This window comes from Oncorhynchus kisutch, linkage group LG14, assembly GCF_002021735.2.
Source record: "Oncorhynchus kisutch isolate 150728-3 linkage group LG14, Okis_V2, whole genome shotgun sequence".
Lineage (NCBI taxonomy): Eukaryota > Metazoa > Chordata > Actinopteri > Salmoniformes > Salmonidae > Oncorhynchus > Oncorhynchus kisutch.
In genome coordinates, this window is record NC_034187.2 from 56,367,899 (window position 1) to 56,390,648 (window position 22,750).

Consider the following 22,750-nt stretch of genomic DNA (forward strand, 5'->3'; position numbering starts at 1 on the left):
TTGTAATTTAATTAATTGTAGCAAGCCGTTGCCAAACCATTTGAAGCTGCTAGGCGACAAGGCTACAACGTGGACAAATTTGAACAAGTAACCAGCATAACACCCTTCTGGCTCAATGTGGCAGAGACATTCATCAATGATGTATGCAGGATTACAAGTCTAAAAGGATCCCTGTAGATCTCTCTCATTTCGCTTCAATTCAAGATGCTGGCGATCAGAGAGGCTTTAAGCAGTGGGAGGACAACACAACGGACGAGTTTACCTTGATTGTTGGCTGTCTGACTGGGCTCGTCCTCAATAAACTCATGAATAATTTCATGAAGGAGTGCAGGGGGACATCAGTAAGCACGAGTGTCTGACAGACCTGGGTGGTCATCCTGTCTGGGTTGGCGCCCCCCTTGGGTTGTGCCATGGCAGAGATCTTTGTGGGCTATACTCAGCCTTGTCTCAGGATGGTAAGTTGGTGGTTGAAGATATCCCTCTAGTGGTGTGGGGGCTGTGCTTTGGCAAAGTGGGTGGGGTTATATCCTTCCTGTTTGGCCGGTGTCCTCGGATGGGGCCACAGTGTCTCCTGACCCCTCCTGTCTCAGCCTCCAGTATTTATGCTGCAGTAGTTTATGTGTCGGGGGGCTAGGGTCAGTTTGTTATATCTGGAGTACCTCTCCTGTCCTATTCAGTGTCCTGTGTGAATCTAAGTGTGCGTTCTCTAATTCTCTCTTTCTCTCTCTCTCTCTCGGAGGACCTGAGCCCTAGGACCATGCCCCAGGACTACCTGACATGATGACTCCTTGCTGTCCCCAGTCCACCTGGCCGTGCTGCTGCTCCAGTGTCAACTATTCTGCCTTATTATTATTCGACCATGCTGGTCATTTATGAACATTTGAACATCTTGGCCATGTTCTGTTATAATCTCCACCCGGCACAGCCAGAAGAGGACTGGCCACCCCACATATGCTCTCTCTAATTCTCTCTTTCTTTCTCTCGGAGGACCTGAGCCCTAGGACCATGCCCCAGGACTACCTGACATGATGACTCCTTGCTGTCCCCAGTCCACCTGACCGTGCTGCTGCTCCAGTTTCAACTGTTCTGCCTTATTATTATACGACCATGCTGGTCATTTATGAACATTTGAACATCTTGGCCATGTTCTGTTATAATCTCCACCCGGCACAGCCAGAAGAGGACTGGCCACCCCACATAGCCTGGTTCCTCTCTAGGTTTCTTCCTAGGTTTTGGCCTTTCTAGGGAGTTTTTCCTAGCCACCGTGCTTCTACACCTGCATTGCTTGCTGTTTGGGGTTTTAGGCTGGGTTTCTGTACAGCACTTTGAGATATCAGCTGATGTACGAAGGGCTATATAAATAAATTAGATTAGATTTGATTTGGGTGTCAACATGGACGTTTGCAATTTTCTTTGTGGATGGGGGAATTTCGTAGTTAGCATGACCGTAGTAAACGAGCAGGAGATCAGTCGCACTCCGGGACCACTGCCTGTTGGCCAAAGCACCATCGACGACCAATGCCGTCACCTGAGAGTGCTCTCACATCCACAAAGAGGTTTAGAGGAGTCCTTGGGGCCCTTAGTCTCCAAGAGCCACAGTCAGGTAGCCAGTAGCACACAGAGATGCCCCAAACTGCAGCAGGGACAGAAAGAGATCACAGGTTTATGGTTCCATTACCAATTAGTCCCGTAACAGTATGGGTGTTAAGATTTGCAGTAGGCCTAAATATTGCAAATGGTCCATTCTGGAAGCTCTTTTTTGTCATGCTACTGTTATATTACTACATTAGAAAAATGTGGTATTTTGTGTTGATTGGAAACGGTTGCCCTCAATGTAGTTGCACAATGGCCTAGTGGAATCCCTCTTTCACATGTTTTTCAACTAAACAGTAGCCTATGAATACTGTGGACACTGTTGCACATGGACAGCTCCCAGTGCTGAATTGCCAAACTCAGAATTTAGGCCTGCTTCAACATTAATGAGCTACTAATTGTAATTCTGGAGCAGGGGAAGGAACTGAACATAAAGAGACATACATCAGTGTGGTGTCTTCTGCTTCACGTTCCTTATCAAGCCACTAGAGGGGTACTCAACTACTATTTGAGAATGTTCAGTGATACACATTTCCTAGGTGGCAAATGTCCGGATGGATATCGGCCTTTATCGGCGCTGTGGTACAGCATGCTCGATGGACGTCCTGTGGACCCTTAGGGGACAGGCTGAATTTCTTCAGCTTCCTGAGGTTGAAGAGTCGCTGTCGTGCCTTCACATTTCAGCTCCCAGCTGATGTGTACGCTGAGGAACTTTACGTTTTTGACAGTCTCCACGGTGGCCCCATTGATGAGAATGGGGCGCGCCCAGCCTGGTTCCTCCTGAAGTCCACAATCAGCTCCTTTGATTTGCAGTCGTTGAGGGAGGGGTTGTTTACCTGGCACCACGCCATCAGTGCCTACCTCCTCTCTGTAGGCCGTCTCGTTGGTAATCAGGCCTACTACTGTTGTGTCATCAGCGAACTTGATGATGGAGTTGGAACTGTGTGAGGCCATGGAGTCATGGATATACAGGAGGGGACTGAGGATGCACCCCTGTGGGGCCCCCGTTTTGAGGATCAGTGTCGAGGAGGTAATGTTGCTTACCTTCACCACCTGGGGACGGCCCGTCATGAAGTCTAGGACCCAGTTGCATAGGTAGAAGTTCAGACCCGCAAGCTTTGTGGTGAGCTTAGAAGGCATAATTGTATTGAAGGCCAAGATGTAGTTTATGAACAGCATCCTCACATGCATTCCTTTTTTTCCAGGTGGGTGACGGTAGTGTGCAGTGCAATGGCGATACCGTGGACCTGTCGGTGCGGTAGGCGAATTGGAGAAGGTCTAGTGTGTCAGGGATGGAGAAGGTGATGTAGTCTTTGACTAGCCTCTCGAAGCACAGCCAGACAATTCTGATCTTGTTTTTCACCAATTGGTCTTTTGACCAATCAGATCAGCTCTGAATAAGATCTGAAAAATATCAGCATTTGGTTACGCAGCCAGAGGGGGACACAATTTCCAATTTGACCAGTAGTGGGGTATTGTCCACACTACTGGTCAAATAAACCACACCCTAGCTACACATACAGTGTTTTCAGAAAGTGTTCATACCCCTTGACTTATTACATGTGTTACAGACAGAATTCAAAATGGATTAAATAGATTTTTTTCTCAACCATCTACACACAATACCCCATATTTTTGTAAATGTATTGAAAATGAAATACAGATATCTAATTTACATGTTAGAATCACCTTTGGCAGAGTCTTTCTGGGGAAGTCTCGAAGAGCTTTGCACACTTGGATTCTTTTCAAAATTCTTAAAAGTGCTGTCAAATTGGTTGATCATTGCTAGACAACCAATTTCAAGTCTTGCCATAGATTTAAGTCAAAACTGTAACACGGCCACTCCGGGACATTCACCGTCTTCTTGGTAAGGAAATCCAGTGTAGATTTGGCGTTGTGTTTGAGGTTCTTGTCCTGCTGACGGGTGAATTTTTCTCTCAGTGTCTGGTGGAAAGCAGACTGAACCAGATTGTCCTCTAGGATTTTGCCTGTGATTAGCTCAATTCTGTTTCTTTTTTTAGCTTGAAGAACTCTCCAGTCCTTAATGATTAAAAGCTCACCCATAACAGATTCAGAGGGGTTGGGTTAAATGCAGAAGACACATTTCACTTGAGTGCATTCAGTTGTACAACTGACTAGGTATCGCCCTTTCCCATGATGAAGCCACCACTATGCATGAAAATATGGAGAATGGTACTCTAATGTGTTGTATTGAATTTTCTCCAAACATTATTATATTTTTTTGTTTTTTGTTTGAATCCATGGGGTGATGCACAATTGGCCTAGCGTCGTCCGGGTTAGGGAGGGTTTGGCCGGTAGGGATATCCTTGTCTCATCGCGCACTAGCGACTCCTGTGGCGGGCCGGGTGCAGTGCGCGCTAACCAAGGTAGCCTGAGCGGTTTCCTTCCTCTCTGGGAACTGAGTTCAGAAGGACACCTGTATATTTGTAGTGACTGGGTGTATTGATACACCATCCAAATTATAATTAATAACTTCACCATGCTGAAAGGGTTATTCAATGTTTACTTGAACCCATCTAGCAATACATACTCTTTGAGAGGCATTGGAAAACCTCCTTGGTTTTTGTGGTTGAATCTGTTTGAAATTCACTGCTTGACTGAGGGACCTTACAGATTATTGTATGAATGGGGTACAGAGAAGAGGTAATCATTCAAAAATCATGTTAAACTCTTATTGCACAGAGTGAGGCAAGTGAGGGAAAAAATCTCAATTTAATCAATTTTAAATCGGGCTGTAACACAACAAAATGTGGAAAAAGTCAAGGGGTGTGAATATTTTCTGAAGGGACTGTATACCTGCTATGAATCCAAGTCTCCTGAGATATGGGGCTTTCTCCTTGGACTTCTCCCTGCGCAGGATGTTGTTTCCCATGTGTTTCTGCTACCAAGCAGGAGAACTGATGTCCATTCTCCCCTGAGCAACAAAGACCAAGTGCAAGAAAATAGAATGAAAGTTCCCTTTACCCTACATATAATTATGTTAAGAAACTGTTTTGTATTTTAAACTAATACTAAACATACAGCATATTTACACTGGCCTTGTCATTTCCATAACATGTTCCACACTCCACAAACTGATAATGGTGCAAATGGCCTAGGATATGCCATTGATAGTCTACTGATAGTATGACCATAGAGGACATGACTTTTTTTTTACACGCCATAGACATGCATATAAAAGTAGGCCTATTCACACTTCACCCGTCTTCATTCGTTTTATTTTCTATAATTCAATACCTTTTGCACCAATTATACAGCTGTTCATTTTCAAACAGCTGATTGTGATCCTACAACGTTAGTGCTGGTTGTGATCCTACAACGTTAGTGTTATCCTTCGGACATCTCTAAACTTCAGCCGTACCCTAGTCGTAACCCTTACCTAACCTTAAGCCTTAGCTAACCTTAACCATTTTAAAACATCCGAGTTGGGACGGCCCAAGGATCCCGTTCCTATCAGCCAACCAGCCATTGAGAATCCATTTTGTTCGGTTTTGACAAGATGGTATACAGTTAGTCAGATTTGACTTTTCGTAGCAGGTTAGAACTTACGCAACAGGTTAGGGGAATTAGGTTAATGTTAGGAAATGGGTTGCAAAAATGCAACAACAAAAAAACTACCTTTGACGTTAACTTAACAAAAGCTGTATCCCTTCTTGCCATGACCCTTTTGTTCTCCCTGGCCTGTACGGTATTTTGATTCGTCTGAGGCTATGATGTTTTAAAATTGAAAGTGAAAGAGTTCTCCCCACTAAACGCTGACACATTTAGCTAAGACAGTTTACCTTGACAGCGTTTAACAAAATAATAGGGGTAGAAAAGTAAAGTGCAGTAAGCTGTCTCACCTTTCACAAGGGGTCTCGGTTTGTGGATTCGTTCGCCCATCTTGATTGAAGATGCTCAATAATTCTCGACCGTGCCAACCTCAAAGCGCTGGTTTTTCCTTCGAAAACACTCGCAGGTGAGTTAATTTCTCTGAGGCCCACATGGTAATTTGAGAAACATTTACTGCAACGACGAAAAAATCTTTAGAATAATCAGGGCCGTCAGCTTTGTAAGAAAGCTTGGAGTGACTTTCATTGCCCTCTGGCACAACCCCTAGACATGTTTTACAGTTTTAAAGCTAATGTCCTGCAATTCTACGTATTTTGACATGGCTTAGGCCTACTGTATGACCAGGCTGGAAAATAAAATAAAACCACAGGTCAGGTGTATTCAAGATGCTTTGAACATTAAATAAACACTCAATTGTACAACTTTGAGATCTTTGGGAATACATTTAAAGTATGCTAATATATTTTTTTGAGGTGGTTTGACACATTATTCAGACAGTAATGAAATGAGATGAGGAAACAGGCAAATGGGAGAAACCGTGGGAAGGTTGGAAGCAGGGACTGTTCGCTCTCAGGTGGAAAGTACGTGACATGTGCCAAGGGCTAAATTTGGCCCGTGGATGGTTTTATTTGGCCCCCCAAGTTTTCGGTGCAAAAATAAATAAAACATTTGTGTGGAATTTCCATTGTAGGACATAAAAGACTCAAATCATCAGGAAATCATCTCCAAGTGATCTTAATTTAAGAAGTCTGTTCCCAAGTATTCCTACGCATAATAGAGAGACGCGTGATCGTATATAAATGTAAGCAAGGTTTGAAATTCTTATGTTTTAGTCAAACATATCTGTTTGGGCTTCTTGCTGCCAATTCGCAGTCTAGTTGGTTATTCCTGCACTACACCAAGGCTCTGCACAGGAAATATTAATGGTTGATGGCAGTGGGTAACCAAATCATAGATTTCAGTCTCCTTGTCAATAGACTGCTTTCAAGCTAAGGACATACATTTTGTAATTTGGGTGAACTTTCTTTAAAACAGGTCTGGAAGAAAATCCTGTTTGGTCTCCAGGAGGGTTCGCCACCCCAATCTATGTTTCCCAAGTGCTGTTTTTTTTTTAAATGTTCTTATTATAACAACAACTAAATTATCAATCACAAACCTTCAAGAAAGATCTAATGAATATCACTATTCAGGTGGTTTATGCGCACTAGTTTAAGATCCTTGCCATCATCGTACTCTACATAGACATAATATGATGTGTTTGTGTTGTGAGTCCCCCTACCATCTCTGCTTAGCATGTGCACAATATTAAAATGTCAAATTATATTTGAGGCCTGGAGCATTTTATATCCAATGCTTATTTGTAGGACTTATTCAAAACTGTCCATGAATGGCTGCAAAATACATAGCCTCATATACTTCATTTTCAAACACTCAAGTGGGCATATCAGATTTCAAATATGTGATTACACTGGCATAGTTACACATCAGGTCCCGCTACCAAACCTTCCCTGCTAAAACATACTGTAGGTCTCTGTCTACTGCCCTATCATTGTCACAGTCTTAATGCCAATCGCCAAACGAGGGGACAAATGCAAGTGTGGATTAAATCGACTTTAGTAAACACTGTCAAACAGATGCATTCTGCAATAGGCATGGGAGTAACGCCTCGATTACACCGGTAGCGTTATTGCATTTTGGTACACCAGAAGTACCTTTATTTCCAATGGAATGCTGTGTTTGCCTTGCAACATTGTGTTGCAGAGGCAGTTGCGGTGCATTCTGTGTGGTGCATACATTGGATATATTGAACATATACATACAACTGTATGCATAGACTGCTTGACAGAAAAGGTAGTAAAAGGTGAATGTTAAACTTTTGTTGCACACATATCCAGATGATGCTGCGTACCATTTAGCGCAATGACGCTGTCGGTGTGATCGAGGCGTAACAGCAACCTAATTTTGTTGGCATTGTACATAAAACAGTGCTACTGTGCTGCTCTCTCCATCCAGCTCCACTCTGATCTTGATTAATCCTCTTGGTCCCTTACATAACTAGACCAATCATCTGCTTCAAGGTGCCGTGGCTCACAGTGCTGTGATAGGACAATGATAGAGGTTCCGCTCGTGATGTTAAATTGCAGGCGCAGATGCTCCGATTTAAAAACGCACTGACTAGGCACTAACTAGTCAGGACATGACTATAAAAATAAAAGCAGTACTTTTCAATGCGTGAGATGTGAGGTGCGGCGTCTGAGCATGACAGGGTCAAATGTGTCTCACGGCCAATGCTTGAGAGTTGGCAGCTCTGTTTAATAAGATGTTATGTTTGTACCACAGTGTTGTGAAAGATCTCGAGGTCTTGAGGTGGATGTGAGCAGCTCGAGTCAAGACCCAATTCATGCACAATTAAAGGGCAACTCCACCACTTTTCAACCAAATTTCCATTCTCTCCAGCACAATACAAGTGTCAACCAGAGGAGGCTAGTGGGAGGCGACTATTGGCTCATTGTAATGGCTGGAATGGCATGAATAGAACTGTATCAAACATATCTCAACCACATGTTTGACCCAGTTCCATTTAGTCTATTCCAGACATTACAATGAACCCGTCCTCCTATAGCTTCTCCCACCAGCCGCCTCTGGATTGTCAACATATGTGAAAACAGCACATTTATACGTTTTGTCTGAAAAAAATATAACGTTATAAAGTTCTACCCAATGACATCAAAAGATAAAACAGAGATTCACGGTGACGTGTGGAGCAAGAATACCCTCCCTTGGGCTAGAAACTCATTGCAGGTTTTGAAAATTCACTTTTTTACTTTTAACCCTGCCCTGTGATTAGCAATGTTTCAGGACCTTATTTTTTTAGCCACATATCATAGAAACGTGCTGTTTTCACATACAGTGACTACCTCATGAAGCTGGTTGAGAGAAGTGTGCAAAGCTGTCATCAAGGCAAAGGGTGGATACTTTGAAGAATCTCAAATATAAAATATATTTTGGTTACTACATGATTCCATATGTGTTATTTCATAGTTTTGATGTCTTCACTATTATTCTACAATGTAAAAAAAAAGAACAAATAAAGAAAAACCCTTGAATGAGTAGGTGTGTCCAAACTTTTGACTGGTACTGTATGTAGACACTGGTTTGGTGCAGGAGATGAATGAGGTTGGAAAGTGGCAGAATTGTCCTTTAATTACTGTGCCGGTCTGAAATTGTTAAAGAAACTGATATAAAATGTTATTTATTCTGAATATGACTCATTTTTGTAAAATTGTGAACCTACAGACAGATTACTAAGAATATAGCACAGTTTAAAACAGGTTAATTACTGCAAGCTTACATATTGTTACCATGTAAATGCATAGTTTTAGCAGAGACTGTAGAGGAAGCTTTCCTGAATAATCTCTGCTTTTAATAGGCGTAGGTTTAGAGCCTGACCGATATGTTTTTTTGGGTCCGATTCAGATTGAAATTCCCTTTTTTCTTTCAATTTATTGAATATCGGTTATCAGTGAGGTTATAGACCGATATAGTGTTAAAAGGCCAATATCGGCATATAATATCAGTGAATCGATATATATCGGCCTGTCTCTAGCCTAGGGTTAGAGCGTTGGACTAGTAACCAGAAGGTTGCGAGTTCAAACCCCCGAACTGACAAGGTACAAATCTGTCGTTCTGCCCCTGAACAGGCAGTTAACCCACTGTTCCCAGGCCGTCATTGAAAATAAGAATTTGTTCTTAACTGACTTGCCTGGTTAAATAAAGGTAAAATAAAATATGCTAACACAATGCCAGTTCCTCTAAATATACCCAACATTGCATAAAAAGTGCTCACTTTGCAGGAATGCTGTGTTGGAAGGGAATTTGTCTGAGCTTGGTTACAGTTCTCCTAAGGCAAGGAAGACTGGAACCACCATTGCTGGCATAGTCTTCAAGGTGAGAATCAGTCATGACACATTTTCCGCTTCCTGTGATGTAGCTGTTTCAGGGTTGAGCTCAGCACAATCAATACCCTAAGTATGATTATACTTTGGGTTTCCTCCCTCCACAGGATGGGGTGATACTTGGAGCTGACACAAGAGCCACTGACGACATGGTGGTAGCTGACAAGAATTGCATGAAGATCCACTACATTGCACCTAACATTTAGTAAGTGCCACAAAGAATACACCTCGTACAGTATAATAGTGTAGCTTGTGTAACCCCTATGTAGATCAGCATCAGCCCCTGCACAATGGTAGGCAAAGACTGGGGCTTTTGTTGAAGTCTATTTGAGTCACCATGCTTCACCCACTAATCTCAGTTTTTATTGTAGCTGTTGTGGAGCAGGTGTGGCTGCAGATGCAGAAGTCACCACTCAGATGATGTCATCCAATGTGGAGCTGCACTCACTCAGCACAGGACGCCCTCCCCTTGTTGTCACGGTTACCCGACAACTGAAACAGATGCTCTTCAGGTGAGCGAGAGCATGAATGAGTCTGTGACGATGGGAAAATAAGACCACTACAGTGGCCACTCTCATAACACGGTTTGAATGCTGACAATCCAGTTACTTTCCAGACCATAATATAAAATAACAGACACAGCAGTGCCTTCGTCAATGATAGCACATCCCTCATTTGATTACAACAACCAGTTTTTATCAAGAACATTTTGATGATGCTGTTACATTGTAGCGCTCTACACCTGAATTGTGACTTCCACTCCAGGTACCAGGGACATATTGGCTCCTCTCTGATTGTTGGAGGTGTGGATGTGACTGGCGCTCACCTCTATAGCGTCTACCCACACGGCTCCTACGACAAACTACCATTCCTTACCATGGGTATGCTCTCCCATTAGTTTATCTCATCAATTCTTGACTCTCTGTCATTGGAGATTTGTTTTTGCACCATCTGTCCATGCGTTTCAGTTCATCGTAATCCCAGATAGTGTTGTCTGTATTGTTTGTCTTTGGTCATTGTCTATTGCCATCAAATAATTAATCTGGGCCGTGTGAAGAGCTTCTAATGGTATGAAATTGTATTGAATACTGAAACATTAGATAAGGTAACATTACTGCCGTTGTTTTTGCAGGATCAGGAGCAGGGGCAGCTATTTCAATATTTGAGGACCGATACAGACCAAACATGGAGGTGAGATGCAGTTATTCTCATTGAACAGTTGTTCATTTCATAAAATGTATTGCTCACCTGTCTTAATTGTCTATCTTGCTCAGCTGGAAGAGGCTAAAAAGCTGGTGCGGGATGCCATTACAGCTGGGATTTTCTGTGACCTGGGCTCTGGCAGCAACGTGGACCTGTGTGTCATCACCCAGGCAGGGGTTCAGTATCTTAGGGGCTATGACCAGCCTGCCCAGAAGGGGAAAAGGTGAGCGATACAAGTTTCTACTGGGCTACAACCAACAACATTTTGTGAATATTACTTGATTATTCATAACAGGAATTTACAATATACTCTCTCTCTCTTTCCTTTCTCTGTCTGTTTCCAGAGAAGGGCAGTACAAGTACAAGCCTGGCACCACTGCAGTTTTGACAAAGACTGTCACACCCCTGCCTCTGGATGTTGTTGATGAATCAATTCAGCTCATGGACACTCAGTGAAATGTATGCTGCTGCAGGAATCATCAAACACTCTTGTGAATTCCAACACTCATTAGCAAAAGTATCTACTTTAATTCTAAATAGCCAAGATGAACTTGTGAATTGATAATGGCATTGGGTTTTGCATAGCTTATTATACATACTTGGCAGCTTTTTTAATTCAATAATTTACTTTCAAAACAGTAATTGCAGTGTATGAAACATTAAAAGGCAATAAAATATTTCTTACATGCGATAATGGCATTAAGTATCATTAACACGCATTGGTAATTTGCATTGTGATCGCCTTACTGGTACTTAATACCAAAATACAATGAATGCATTTAGACATTTTTATTAGACCTACATGTATTAGCTGGTTCTACAAGAACACGCATGCAATAGCAAATCACTGAGTACGGTTCCATGCACACAATAATGCGACTATTGTGGCTAGTCAGATTAATGTAATAGTTTGATTAAAACGTTCACATGCTTTGCAAGAAGAACGATTTGGACACATTTCAAATCAGGCTAGCTGACGGAACTCTGATAAATGCAAAAAAATTGGGAATCAAAATAAATGTTCTACAATGTTATTTTTGGGAAGAATATTTGATTCTGAGTTCGGACATAAAGTTTTAATGTGAAAACTACTTCTAAACGCCGATTTATTCAGAGGAGAATAAAAAATAAAATTTAGTTTTTTGTTTTTGCTCAATCTGATTGGGTGGGCCTGGCAGTGCCTGGCTCCCCAGTGGGTCCACCCAGGCCCACCCATGCCTTCACCCCTGCTTAGAATTTTCACTTATATCCTATATATGTCCAAACCCCCGAATCAAATATTCTTCCCAAAAATAAAGTGGTAGAATGTTTATTTTTAATTGGCGATTTTCTGCATTTATCAGAGTTCCATCAGGTAACCTGATAAATGGTGTGTCCATGTAAACAGGTTTATTAGGGAAATCGTTCTTCTTGCAAAGCATGTAAACGTTTTCATCAAACTATTATATTAGCACGTAACCGCACTCACTTTGATAACCCCCACCCCAAACCATACACACATCTGAATCTAGTCATGTTGAATATTTCTGTCTCTATAATTTGTATTACTAGAGTTATTACATATTACTGCTATATATGCCGTTACTACTGTTCTTTGAAACCGATTTATGCTTGATCTGGCAATGTGTACCGGAAGCCCCGTATGGAGGGTGTGACACGCAGTTGCGGAGCCTCAATAGGCCAAATCAATGCTTCCCCCAAAAAACTGTTTACAATGCAGAGGGCTCTGTATAGCTCCGCATTGACATAACTGGTTGATGGCTCTGTGCTGCTGAGCGAAGCTCAAGAAGTATTAAGCCAGCAGCATTCCACCCTGCATACCACTGCTGGCTTGCTTCTGAAGCTAAGCAGGGTTGGTCCTGGTCAGTTCCTGGATGGGAGACCAGATGCTGCTGGAAGTGGTGTTGGAGGGCCAGTAGAAGGCACTCTTTCCTCTGGTCTAAAAGAAATATCCCAATGACACTGCCCTGTGTAGGGTGCTGTCTTTTGGATTGGATGTTAAACGGGTGTCCTGACTCTCTGAGGTCATTAAAGATCCCATGCCACTTATTGTAAGAGTAGGGGTGTTAACCCTGGTGTCCTGGCTAAATTCCCAATCTGGCCCTCAAACCCTCAAACCATCACCTAATAATCCCCAGTTTACAATTGGCTCATTAATCCCCCTCCTCTCCCCTGTAACTATTCCCCAGGTCGTTGCTGCAAATGAGAACATGTTCTCAGTCAATTTACCTGGTAAAATAACGGATAAATAAAATAAATAAAAAATGAATGCCCTGACTTCTGCAGAGGCCCGGATCGCAGTAAATGCTGTATGGCCAAAACAGACAGCTGAGTGACCATACATGCGTTTACCTCATGGAAAAGCAGATGCTCGATATGACGGGTGATTACTTGTCCACAAAAGAACAGCTTCACTTTCTCCAACACCACCCATTGGAGTAACGATAAACAGGGCGTTTTTACAAGCCAATCATGAATCTCATTGGCTCTGCAAAGAAAAGGACACCAACGTGCGTCGTTTGAATTTTGAGCTGGTCTTATGGTCACGGAAAATATGAGTGTCGGCTGGTAAGTGTGTAATTTTTGCACGTTATAAAGTTATGCTAGCCCTGCATTTTTTTGCAATGTTAGATATGGCATGCTTGCTCAATATAACGTTAGCTTCCCAACGCTCTCTGAAGAACTATCGCTAGCTTTCTTTCCTCCCTTAAATGAATTTGTCAGTTAGCTAGCTAACTTTTGTTATTCTTGATTTGCCAAGTTCTTTGCTTTCATACCGATGCCCGTTTACTAGTTAGCTTGTTGTGTGGCCAGTTCGCTAGCTATCTGCTATCTTTGAGTGAATGTTGTTTTGCATTGTTTCCAGGTTTCCCCCAGCATAACAACATTCACTCAAAGATAGCATGTGTCACTGAGGGGGTTCGATTAATCTGGCCTGTGGGTACACCGGACTATGGCGGTCACGTTATCGAGCGAAAATTGGGGGGAGAGGCTTGCGGTCTCAAATAGAACAGTAATCTGCGCCTCTATCATTTTGTCAACAAGGCAGCATGGTGCATCGTCCAGACGCCCCAATCTTTGTATTTTTTTGTGCGCCATTTTAGCATTTGTAAGAACATTTCCTGCAATTCTCAGAATTTCACAATTGAGCTCATTTCCAGTGATTCTGCCATGTAAATGAGACATTTAGCAGTTGCCAAAAATGTTCTGCAATTCTATGCCCTTTTCCATGGCTAAGGCTGTGTTCTTTTGCTCCAAATTTAACAAATAAAATCAATACTGTTCAATCCATTGGAATTTATTTCCCGTGACCGTTTGGCTTTTATTTCGGTGATTGTTAGTTCTCAAACGATTATAGTATAAGAAAAATATATTTTGTGTATCTTTTCTACATACATTGAACAAAAATATAAACATGTAAAGTGTTGGTCCCAAGTTTCATAACCTAAAATAAAAAAAAATCTCAAACTTTCCATATGCACAAAAAACTTATTTTTCTCAAATTTAAAGGCCACTTTAAAATGTGCAGTTTTCTAACACAATGTCAGATGTTTCAAGTTGGGTGTGCAATTGTCATGCTGACTGCGGGAATGTCCACCAGAGCTGTTACAAGATCACTTTAAGGTTAATTTCTCAACCATAATCTGCCGCCAACGTCGTTTTAAAGAATTTGACAATGCGTGCAACTGGCCTCACAACCGCAGACCACGTGCAACCACGCCAGCCCAGAACTTCCACATCCAGCTTCTTTACCTGAGGGATCATCTGCAGATGAGGGTGGGGGGGGGGGTGCTGAGGAGTATTGACTGTAATAAAGCCCTTTTGTCGGGAAAAACTAATTCTGTTTGGGTGGGCCTGGCTAATTAAAATTAATTGATTTCTGTAAGTCGGTCAAATCTTTGAAATTGTTGCATTTATATTTTTGTTCCAAGTACTTTATATTTAGTTTTAAGTTTACACTGAAAGCGTTTTTCCATCCCAAAAACTTTTTTTTTTTATTGGGAAGGCAGATAGAAAACCTTTATCAAATCAATCATGTGAAATCCTACTCATTACTACAAGTGCTTACTTATGTAACTTTTAGTTTTGTGCTGACTTCGCCATGAGTGGGGCACCTGGCTCACTTCAGATCGAATGCAATCAACTTCCAGCCAGTGCAAAACACACCTACACTTGCACTCGCCCGAGATTAATCGAAACCCCTCACTCATTCCATGGAGGGCCGAGTGCCTGCAGGTTTTCACTCCTTCCTTGTACCTGATTAAGCAATTTAATATCATTAATTAGTTAGGAACTCCCCTCACCTGGTTGTGACTAGGTCTTAATTTGATCAAATTTGGAAAGGACTTAACAAAAACCAGCAGACACTCAGGCCCTCCATGGAATGAGTTTGACACCCTTGTCATAAAGACATAAATTATGCTTTTTATTTTTTATCCAGTCTGAGTCCAACCCTTTTTACTTATTGGCTTACAGGTCAGGTGTGTGATGATGACATGCAAGATTAATGATGAAGTCCAAGAACTTATATGGTCAATACTGGATCAAGTCACTAAATGCATCTTTTCTTCATATTCTCTTCACCATCAGGCAAAGGTGTGGCTTTAACTCAGTGTTGTGAACTAGTATTGGAGCATGCCTCGTCGCGATCCTGACAGCTCTTCTGCAAGCCGGCGCAAAGGTGCAACACCCAAGCGTCGGCCTCCAGCCCCAACCGCGCCTGCTTCAACATCACCGGCAGCACGGCTGAGCGGACCATCAGGTGAGGAAGATGGGGAGGAGGGGAAATGTGGGTTGACTCATGCCTTCTCAATCCTGACACTGAAGCAAACTTTTTGTTTAGCTATGTATGTGACCACTAGTTGAAAGTGTTGGAATTAATAAATATGTTATTATTATTATAAGGTTCTCATTGTTTTAAAGATGATTTGGATCTCTAGCCCCTGCAGGTGTAGCTCCCTCCCTGCAAAAGAGGAGGAGGTTTCGCCCTGGCACCCGAGCTCTGATGGAAATTCGCAAGTACCAGAAGAGCACAGACTTGCTTTTGCGCAAGGGACCGTTTGCGCGCCTGGTACAATACCACTGGCTTTGTCGCATCACTGTCTTGCATAGTAGAGGTTGATTAGCACATGGCTCCTGTGGACCGATTTACAACCACCTTACATTCTTAGATGGATGCTGCCACTCTCTAACAATACATTACCCGTTGTTGATGATGCATAGTTAATCCTGTAAAGCCCTGTGAACTCTGCTTTGTATGTGGGTAAACAAGTCTCTCCAGGATTCCATATTTCTTTGCAAAATCGACAATTCCCCACATATTATGCGAGAGCTTGCATATTTGACCTATCACGTCACTATTACTGCATGCAATAGTCAAATCATCTCAATATTATCACATAAAAATGACCAATCACGCACTTCAAAAAGGGGGCTTGCTATTTAGACCAATGAAGACACACATCAGCGCATTTTGATGTCAGAATTGCTGCAGCAAAATCAATAATTTTTCCATATAAATGCTGCAAAAATCCTGGAGGGACTCTGAAGCTGGTGGTGTCTTAGTTTGGAATAAATAATAAAAGAAAGATGAACTAAAATGCTTGTTTTTACAATTAAAGTTGCTACCCCGAGTTAATATTTCCTATTAGTGATTGTTTATCTTCAGTGAATTTCAAGGTTGTTTACTCAGGTTGTCTACTCAGGTTCGGGAGGTGTGCCAGACGTATAGCAGGGACTTCATGAGATGGCAGGTGTATGCTCTTCTGGCATTGCAGGAGGTAGGTTGGTTCCCACTCCTGTGCTTATTTGAAGAACTGTTATATCAATACTCTAAACCCTTCTCTTACAGTTTGAAAATGTTTGATTATAATAACATCATAGTACACTTATTTTTGAAAAGTTTTTATTTACATATCTGCAATATAAAAAAAATGGTATCCTTATTAACTATTGTCAATATTAACGTTTCCTGGTCATAATTTTTTGACACCATTCTTTCTCTTCCAGGCTGCAGAGGCTTTCCTCGTTTTACTGTTTTCCGATGCCTACCTGTGTACCATCCACGCCAAGCGTGTAACGCTATTCCCCCGTGACATTCAGCTTGCCCGGCGAATTCGAGGAGTGGATCATCTCTGAGAACACTCAGATGAGCCATTGAGGAGCGAGCAGTGTGGCTTGGAGTGGGCCTGTTATAGCCTCTTTTTTTAATATATATTGTTTTAAACTACTGACCATGGGGTGCTGAGGACCTCTAACAATGCTATGTTTTGATGCAAAGCATCAGTGGATCTAATTTGCCCCAAATACACATGCATTATGTTCATGCCAGTTATAAACTCAGTATATTCTATAACAAAATGCTCACCCAGGCAAGGACTGTTGACCAATGTTTTGATTTTAGAAAAAGGTGTTTTTGTACGTTGAAGGAAAAACACTTTTGGGTATACTGCTTTAGTTCATCTGTGTTTTGGGCCCTCATGCCACCGAAGACAAGTTAGTATAGTGGTCAAATATGAGATTTACTGTAAATAATGTTGTAATGTTGGATTTGAATAAATGTTTTTATTCAGTAGGATAAACAATTAGAAATGCCTCACATTTGTATACCTGTTCCCATACAGCTATTGTAGGATTACAGATCCATACTTAGAACCCAGAAATTCATTTTATTCATGTTATATTTCATGCCCAAATTTAACATGCATCTGTGGTGTTTGTATGCATGTGGTTTTATCCACTGCCTTTGTCGCATTGTATTTTCAGCCTATGGTGTGGTGTTCCAAGATGCCCCTTTTGGCTCTTTTTTTTTATTTTAATTGGTCTCTTGGGACAGCTTTCTGCTGCCTCCTGGCCCCTGATCTACCCGCTTTCCCAGCAGGCAGCACAGCCAATCCAATCTTCTCACACCTGCCTGAAACAGCTCCTGATGGTCCTGTTTACAGGTGTGCTGAGGCTTCGCTTGGGACCAAGAATCACACCGGGCAACATTTAGGGAGTTCGATGTTTAAAGTTAACGGCACACCAGTTGAACGACTACAGAGGAGCGGGAACACTGTTTTAGCGTATTATCACAATAATGGTGTGGACATGAGGATTTTTGGAGTCAAAGAGAAGGGTTTGGACAGAGAATAGTATTGTTTATTCAAGTGCCATAATGCACATTAAGTTGTCATTTTAAAGGGGATATTGTTCAGGGAACCAAAAGAAGTGCATTCTTTCAGGACATCACGTCAGGTAAGATCATTTTATGCTCATGGGTCAAGTCAAGCCAATTCATTGAATAGTTATGCTAAGAGCAATGTATTTGTTTGCCAAGATGATCTAAATCCACATTGTCTACTTGCATCTTGTAAATGTTTGTAAAAGGTGCATTTTAGGATTGGAGATGGAAGTATCAACTGCAAGGATAGTGTTAGAAATAAACATAATGAAGTCGTGTAATGAATAAGCAAGCACTCTTTTAAATGTCTGTTATTTGATGTGATCCATATCCATCCTTTTCCCCTCTGTCACAAGGGCAATCATGATGTCACCAGAGGACAGCAGCACCCTGGAGGGCTTATTGTATGGCAGCCTCCATGGTGACGAGGGGGAGGAGTCAGTGAACCAGGGGAGCAGACAATTAGGAGAGGATCATTCAAAAGCCAGTGTAAGCCCCAGCTAGCCTGAACCAATGATAAGAATTATGCATGTCTGTAGCCTGGTCCCAGACGTCCATACATGCATGTTATGACAACAATAGAGGAGTTGGCTAAAAACCCATACAGTACTGTATATGTGGACTATATAATAGCATATGCCCCATTGTATCTGTAAAACAAATAATAATAATATGGAATTGGATAAATTCTTGACTAAATATCTTAACATTTTGACAGTATTTTACAATGTAGTCATGTGAGAACAGTCTCAATGCATGTCCAAGGGCCCTACACTCCATTTGTCTTCTATGGGTTTTTATGAATAGTTCATGACTTCCCATAAAGAGAAGCTTTGCTCCTTTTTTGCACCGCTCCAGTAGCGCATGTCTGAAAACTGTTCCCGGTATAAACTGGGTTCAACATAATGAACGTACATGTGCACGCTTTGGCTAACAGGCTTCAGTTTGTTTGATAGACCACACAGCCACTATGTACATAAAGTAAGCAGGAAATCCATGACCTACATTCTGAGTTGTCTTGTTTGATGGAAGTAATGGTGATTGCAGGGAAACCAGGAAATGTGGCTCTATTTCTATACACAGTGGCCTCCACGATCCCCTAAAATGTGTCTTCATGACCCTGTTAAATTATCTAGTGTTAATCATTGATCTGACATGAGTCTGTTTACACCTCTCCAATCATGTCAAATCAGTGATTACCTCAAGTAACGGCGGAAGGAGGGATGCATTTGTAAAGTATTACAACGGAGACCTTGTGACCTGGAATGACCTTTTTCTATTCTTGCTTTGCAGTCTCCAGCTACAGGCTTAGTAGAGGAGCCGTTGGTGTGTGCCGCCTGCGAGGGACGTGTTTGCGACCGCTTTGTCCTATTGGCTGCAGGGCGGGCATGGCACGAGGCGTGTCTCCGCTGTAGCCAATGCCAGTGTGAGCTCCAGACGCACCTCACACTCTACTGCCGTGATGGCAGCATCTACTGTCAGCAGGACTACTGCAGGTGACTCCAGTCTTCACCCATTTTAGACACTTGTGTCCTGGTTGCTTTGATTCTACCTACTTATCTGCACCAGACTACTCATTTGGTTGTTTTGGTCCCGTCTTAATTTTCTTGTACGGTAATACTCTGCAGGCTACTGACGACAGTCTTCTATTTGTACACTTTTCTCTTCTGTCTAAGAGGATTTCCTTTAGTGGAGCATGTTAATGTTGTAAAAGACATGCTCAGTCCTCATATTGTTCAAGAATGATGAGTGCTAACAGAGATCTTATTTCTCTAACTGGCCAGGTTATTCAGTGTGGGACGATGTGCCCGCTGCTCCCAGCCAATCCCGTCGTCAGCAATGGTCATGAGGTCTGGTGATCTGACGTTTCACCCTGAATGCTTTTCCTGCCAGGTTAGCTATTTTGGATCTATAATTAGCACTTGCAGTACCTGTCCAATTCTACTTTGACCACTAGCCCCCTACCCTACCTCCTAGACACGTCTGTATAACTTTTTCAGCTCGAGGCCCAAATGAGAAATTTGCATCCTCCAATGACTCAAATTAAGAAGAAATGGTGTGAGATTTTGGATGTCTTTTTATAACTCGCGATCCAACTCTCAGTGGTGCAGTGGTCTATAAGGCACAGCATCACAGGGCTAGCTGCGCCACTAGAGATCCCGGTTCGAGTCCAGGCTCTGTCACAGCTCGGCTGCGACCGCTAGACCCATGGGGCGGCGCACAATTGACCCAGCATCGTCCGGGTTAGGGGAGGGTTTGGCCGGCAGGGATGTTCTTGCCCCATCGCGCACTAAGGACTCCTATGGCGGGCCAGGCGCAATGCACACTGACACGGTTGCCAGGTGTACGGTGTTTCCTCTGACGCATTGGTGCGGCTGGCTTCCGGGTTAAGCGGGCATTGTCAAGAAGCAGTGTGGCTTGGCTGTGTTGTGTTTTCAAAGGACGCATGGCTCTTGACCTTCGCCTCTCCCGAGTCCGTACGGGAGTTGCAGCGATGAGACAAGACTGTAACTACCAATTGGATACCACGAAATTGGGGAGAAAAAGGGGTAAAGAAAATAAAGAAACCCTGCCCTAGCCTTTCTGAGTATAAGGTGGAGCAATTACCCCCACCGTAAGCTAGGGGGGAGAATTCTTGTTTATTACTGAAACCTGTGGTAATGGTGACGTGAAATGCATAAAATCTAATAATTCTGTATTAGTCAATCTGGGTACACTTTCACTTTTAAAAGCTCTGACGAAGGCAAGAGGCCCAAACGTAAGCTTGAGAATATAACAGGAGGCTATTGAAGTCTCTCTCTCCAGGCACCGGTTTTAATTACATCAATGGTGGTAATTCTATATTTCATAGGAGTGTGATGTCACTTTGATGCCTGGAAACCTATACAGTCAACACGGGCAGAGCCTGTACTGTCAATCACATTACCATGATGACAGCAGTGCGCCACCCTCTCACAAGCTCCACCTCAAGCAGAGAGAAGGTGAGTTATTCGAAGATGACAGATGATATTCACGTTTACAAATGGACAGTCTGCTATATCAACGTACCTTGATACAGGAGAAGGGGAGGAGTCTGTCAGCAGCCCTGAGCCACGACTGGAGGATGGTGTTACAGGTGGCCGGGCCCGCAGGCGGACTAAGCGAATAAGAACATGTTTCCGCAGCGAACAGTTGAGAGCCATGGAGTCCTATTTTGCCCTGAAACACAACCCTGATGGCAAGGATTGGAGCTGTCTGTCTCACAGGACCGGTCTGCCCAAGAGAGTGCTTCAGGTTTGAGACATAGAACATAGGATTTTAACTGTGAACAAATTTTGACCGGAGTAGATCCCCCCCAAAAAATCAGTACAGGATTATGCGGACAAACTGTCACCAATGGTCCTTGAGGTCATGCTTAAAATTATTGTGATTTCTCATCTCTATCTCTCTTTTATACATTCACACACACACACACACACGCTCTCAGGTGTGGTTCCAGAATGCAAGGGCCAAGCTGAGGCGTTCCCTCTCAGCTGACGAGTCGCAGAGCAACTCACCCGCCCCCCAGAGGTTCGACACCATGGCTACAGCCTCCCCGTCCCTAGTGACCTCCCACCAGTCCTTCCAGACCAGCACCATCGACCAACTGGAGCTCTCTCTGCTCACCGCCCCTCTCAGTGACCCGCCCCAAAGCCCCGCCGACCAATCAGCAGGCTTTAAAGACTCTTTCTTCCTGGACTACAATCCCCAGGGTGCACCAAGGCTCTCCCCTTTGATGACCTATGATTTTGGGGAGTCTGGATTGGGGAGAGAAGGCGATTCTGACACGGTACTTCAACCATATTATTGACCATGTTTACACTATTCTGGTGAGCACTACGCTATTTAGTCTTCCAGGACAACAAGTTATGACAGAAGAGAAGCTACAAGTGTCTAACTATAATTGACGAACAAATGGCCTACCAAATGTCAAAAATTGTAATATGGCCTGCAGAAATGTATCTAAATTATGGGGGAAAGTAACCTAAGCCAGTAGGCTATGCAGTCCGGTACAGAGTATCAGCAAAACAAATTACTATGGAATTATGATGGATCGAACTGCACATGTAGCCTATTTTTTTCAAGTGAGTTTGACAATCAGATAAAAACATCACCCATGCTATGTGAAACTGAGCCTGCGCAGACCGCGAAAAACAACAGTAAACTGAATTTGATGTTTACATGCTACAGTATCCCGTCGAAGATCAGCATGTCCCAGCCTTCTTATCCAGGTGTCTCATAACCGGGATACAAACCTTTTCGGGTTATTGTAATCGGGATAGGATGTTTATATGGAGCAACTCAAAAACAGAATACTTGAGTATCCCGAATAATAAGTGGATATTGGTGTGCATGTAAACGTGGTCAATGTTAGGCATGTTGACGATACAGCTCCGTGAACTGATAGAATTTTAGTTATAATAATGATATGGTAAATTAAGCATTTTATGATTATTCCTCGCTCCTTGTTTTGTTCCACGGTTTGTCATGGCTGTTATGATATCAATATGCGCAAGTAGTTTAGAGATGTATAGATGCTTGTGTTTGTTATGATATTGTACACACTGAGTGTCAGGGAATGTGTGTAAGATCATGTATCTGAATCCCACCACAAATATGACTACGAGCTCTTTGTACTTTAATAAATGGGCTGTATTAACTGATGGAAGTATAGGTTGTCTGTTTACTCATTGTCTAAAAGCATTTTTCAACAGATACGGTAATACAGTTCTTCAGCAATCAGTCGGTCAAATCTGATAATTCATACTTTACTAGATTATTTTTAACCCCATTATTAATTGGTAGTTACAGTCTTGTCCCATCGCTGCAACTCCTGTACGGAGAGGTGAAGTTCGAGAGCTGTGCGTCCTCTGAAACCCAGCCAAGCCGCACTGCTTCTTGACACAATGCCCGCCTGACCTGGAAGCCAGCCGCACTAATGTGTCAAACCTAACGACGCTGGGCC

The 22,750-nt window shown here is 42.7% G+C and overlaps 3 protein-coding genes across 4 annotated transcripts; all 3 read left to right on the top strand.

Moving 5' to 3' along the window:
- Positions 1-5,086: 5,086 nt before the first annotated feature.
- psmb10 (proteasome 20S subunit beta 10) lies at positions 5,087-11,295 on the top strand. Its single transcript, XM_020500384.2, has 8 exons — positions 5,087-5,572; positions 9,300-9,393; positions 9,509-9,606; positions 9,773-9,913; positions 10,167-10,282; positions 10,534-10,592; positions 10,676-10,827; positions 10,949-11,295. The coding sequence occupies exons 1-8, from the start codon at positions 5,508-5,510 to the stop codon at positions 11,058-11,060; spliced, it is 837 nt and encodes a 278-aa protein (XP_020355973.1). The 5' UTR covers positions 5,087-5,507; the 3' UTR covers positions 11,061-11,295.
- A 1,628-nt stretch (positions 11,296-12,923) lies between these two features.
- On the top strand, positions 12,924-22,456 carry LOC109903586 (LIM/homeobox protein Lhx9). 2 transcript variants are annotated; one of them, XM_031788599.1, is made up of 9 exons: positions 12,924-13,172; positions 15,195-16,384; positions 16,614-17,840; positions 18,123-18,255; positions 19,060-19,262; positions 19,551-19,659; positions 20,618-20,747; positions 20,825-21,039; positions 21,233-22,456. In XM_031788599.1, the coding sequence occupies exons 4-9, from the start codon at positions 18,130-18,132 to the stop codon at positions 21,593-21,595; spliced, it is 1,146 nt and encodes a 381-aa protein (XP_031644459.1). In that variant the 5' UTR covers positions 12,924-13,172; positions 15,195-16,384; positions 16,614-17,840; positions 18,123-18,129; the 3' UTR covers positions 21,596-22,456. The 2 variants fall into 2 exon arrangements, with proteins under 2 accessions (XP_031644459.1, XP_020355969.1); XM_020500380.2 differs by having other exon boundaries at positions 12,928-13,172; positions 15,195-15,366; positions 15,545-16,384; positions 16,614-18,255.
- Positions 15,240-16,742, top strand: cenpa (histone H3-like centromeric protein A). The gene is made up of 4 exons (XM_031789229.1): positions 15,240-15,366; positions 15,554-15,675; positions 16,310-16,384; positions 16,614-16,742. The coding sequence occupies exons 1-4, from the start codon at positions 15,240-15,242 to the stop codon at positions 16,740-16,742; spliced, it is 453 nt and encodes a 150-aa protein (XP_031645089.1).
- Positions 22,457-22,750: the final 294 nt, after the last annotated feature.

What these genes read in the sequence shown, in the direction of transcription:
- psmb10 (XM_020500384.2), top strand. Translation starts at nt 5,508, where the DNA reads ATGCTCAATAATTCTCGACCGTGCCAACCTCAAAGCGCTGGTTTTTCC. An exon ending in CTGAAACAGATGCTCTTCAG is followed by an intron (nt 9,914 to 10,166) that starts GTGAGCGAGAGC and finishes CTTCCACTCCAG; the next exon opens with GTACCAGGGACATATTGGCT. An exon ending in ACTACCATTCCTTACCATGG is followed by an intron (nt 10,283 to 10,533) that starts GTATGCTCTCCC and finishes TTGTTTTTGCAG; the next exon opens with GATCAGGAGCAGGGGCAGCT.
- cenpa (XM_031789229.1), top strand. Translation starts at nt 15,240, where the DNA reads ATGCCTCGTCGCGATCCTGACAGCTCTTCTGCAAGCCGGCGCAAAGGT. An exon ending in ACGGCTGAGCGGACCATCAG is followed by an intron (nt 15,367 to 15,553) that starts GTGAGGAAGATG and finishes TAGCCCCTGCAG; the next exon opens with GTGTAGCTCCCTCCCTGCAA. An exon ending in AGGGACCGTTTGCGCGCCTG is followed by an intron (nt 15,676 to 16,309) that starts GTACAATACCAC and finishes TTGTCTACTCAG; the next exon opens with GTTCGGGAGGTGTGCCAGAC.
- LOC109903586 (XM_031788599.1), top strand. Translation starts at nt 18,130, where the DNA reads ATGATGTCACCAGAGGACAGCAGCACCCTGGAGGGCTTATTGTATGGC. An exon ending in AGGATCATTCAAAAGCCAGT is followed by an intron (nt 18,256 to 19,059) that starts GTAAGCCCCAGC and finishes CTTGCTTTGCAG; the next exon opens with TCTCCAGCTACAGGCTTAGT. An exon ending in TGCCCAAGAGAGTGCTTCAG is followed by an intron (nt 21,040 to 21,232) that starts GTTTGAGACATA and finishes ACACGCTCTCAG; the next exon opens with GTGTGGTTCCAGAATGCAAG.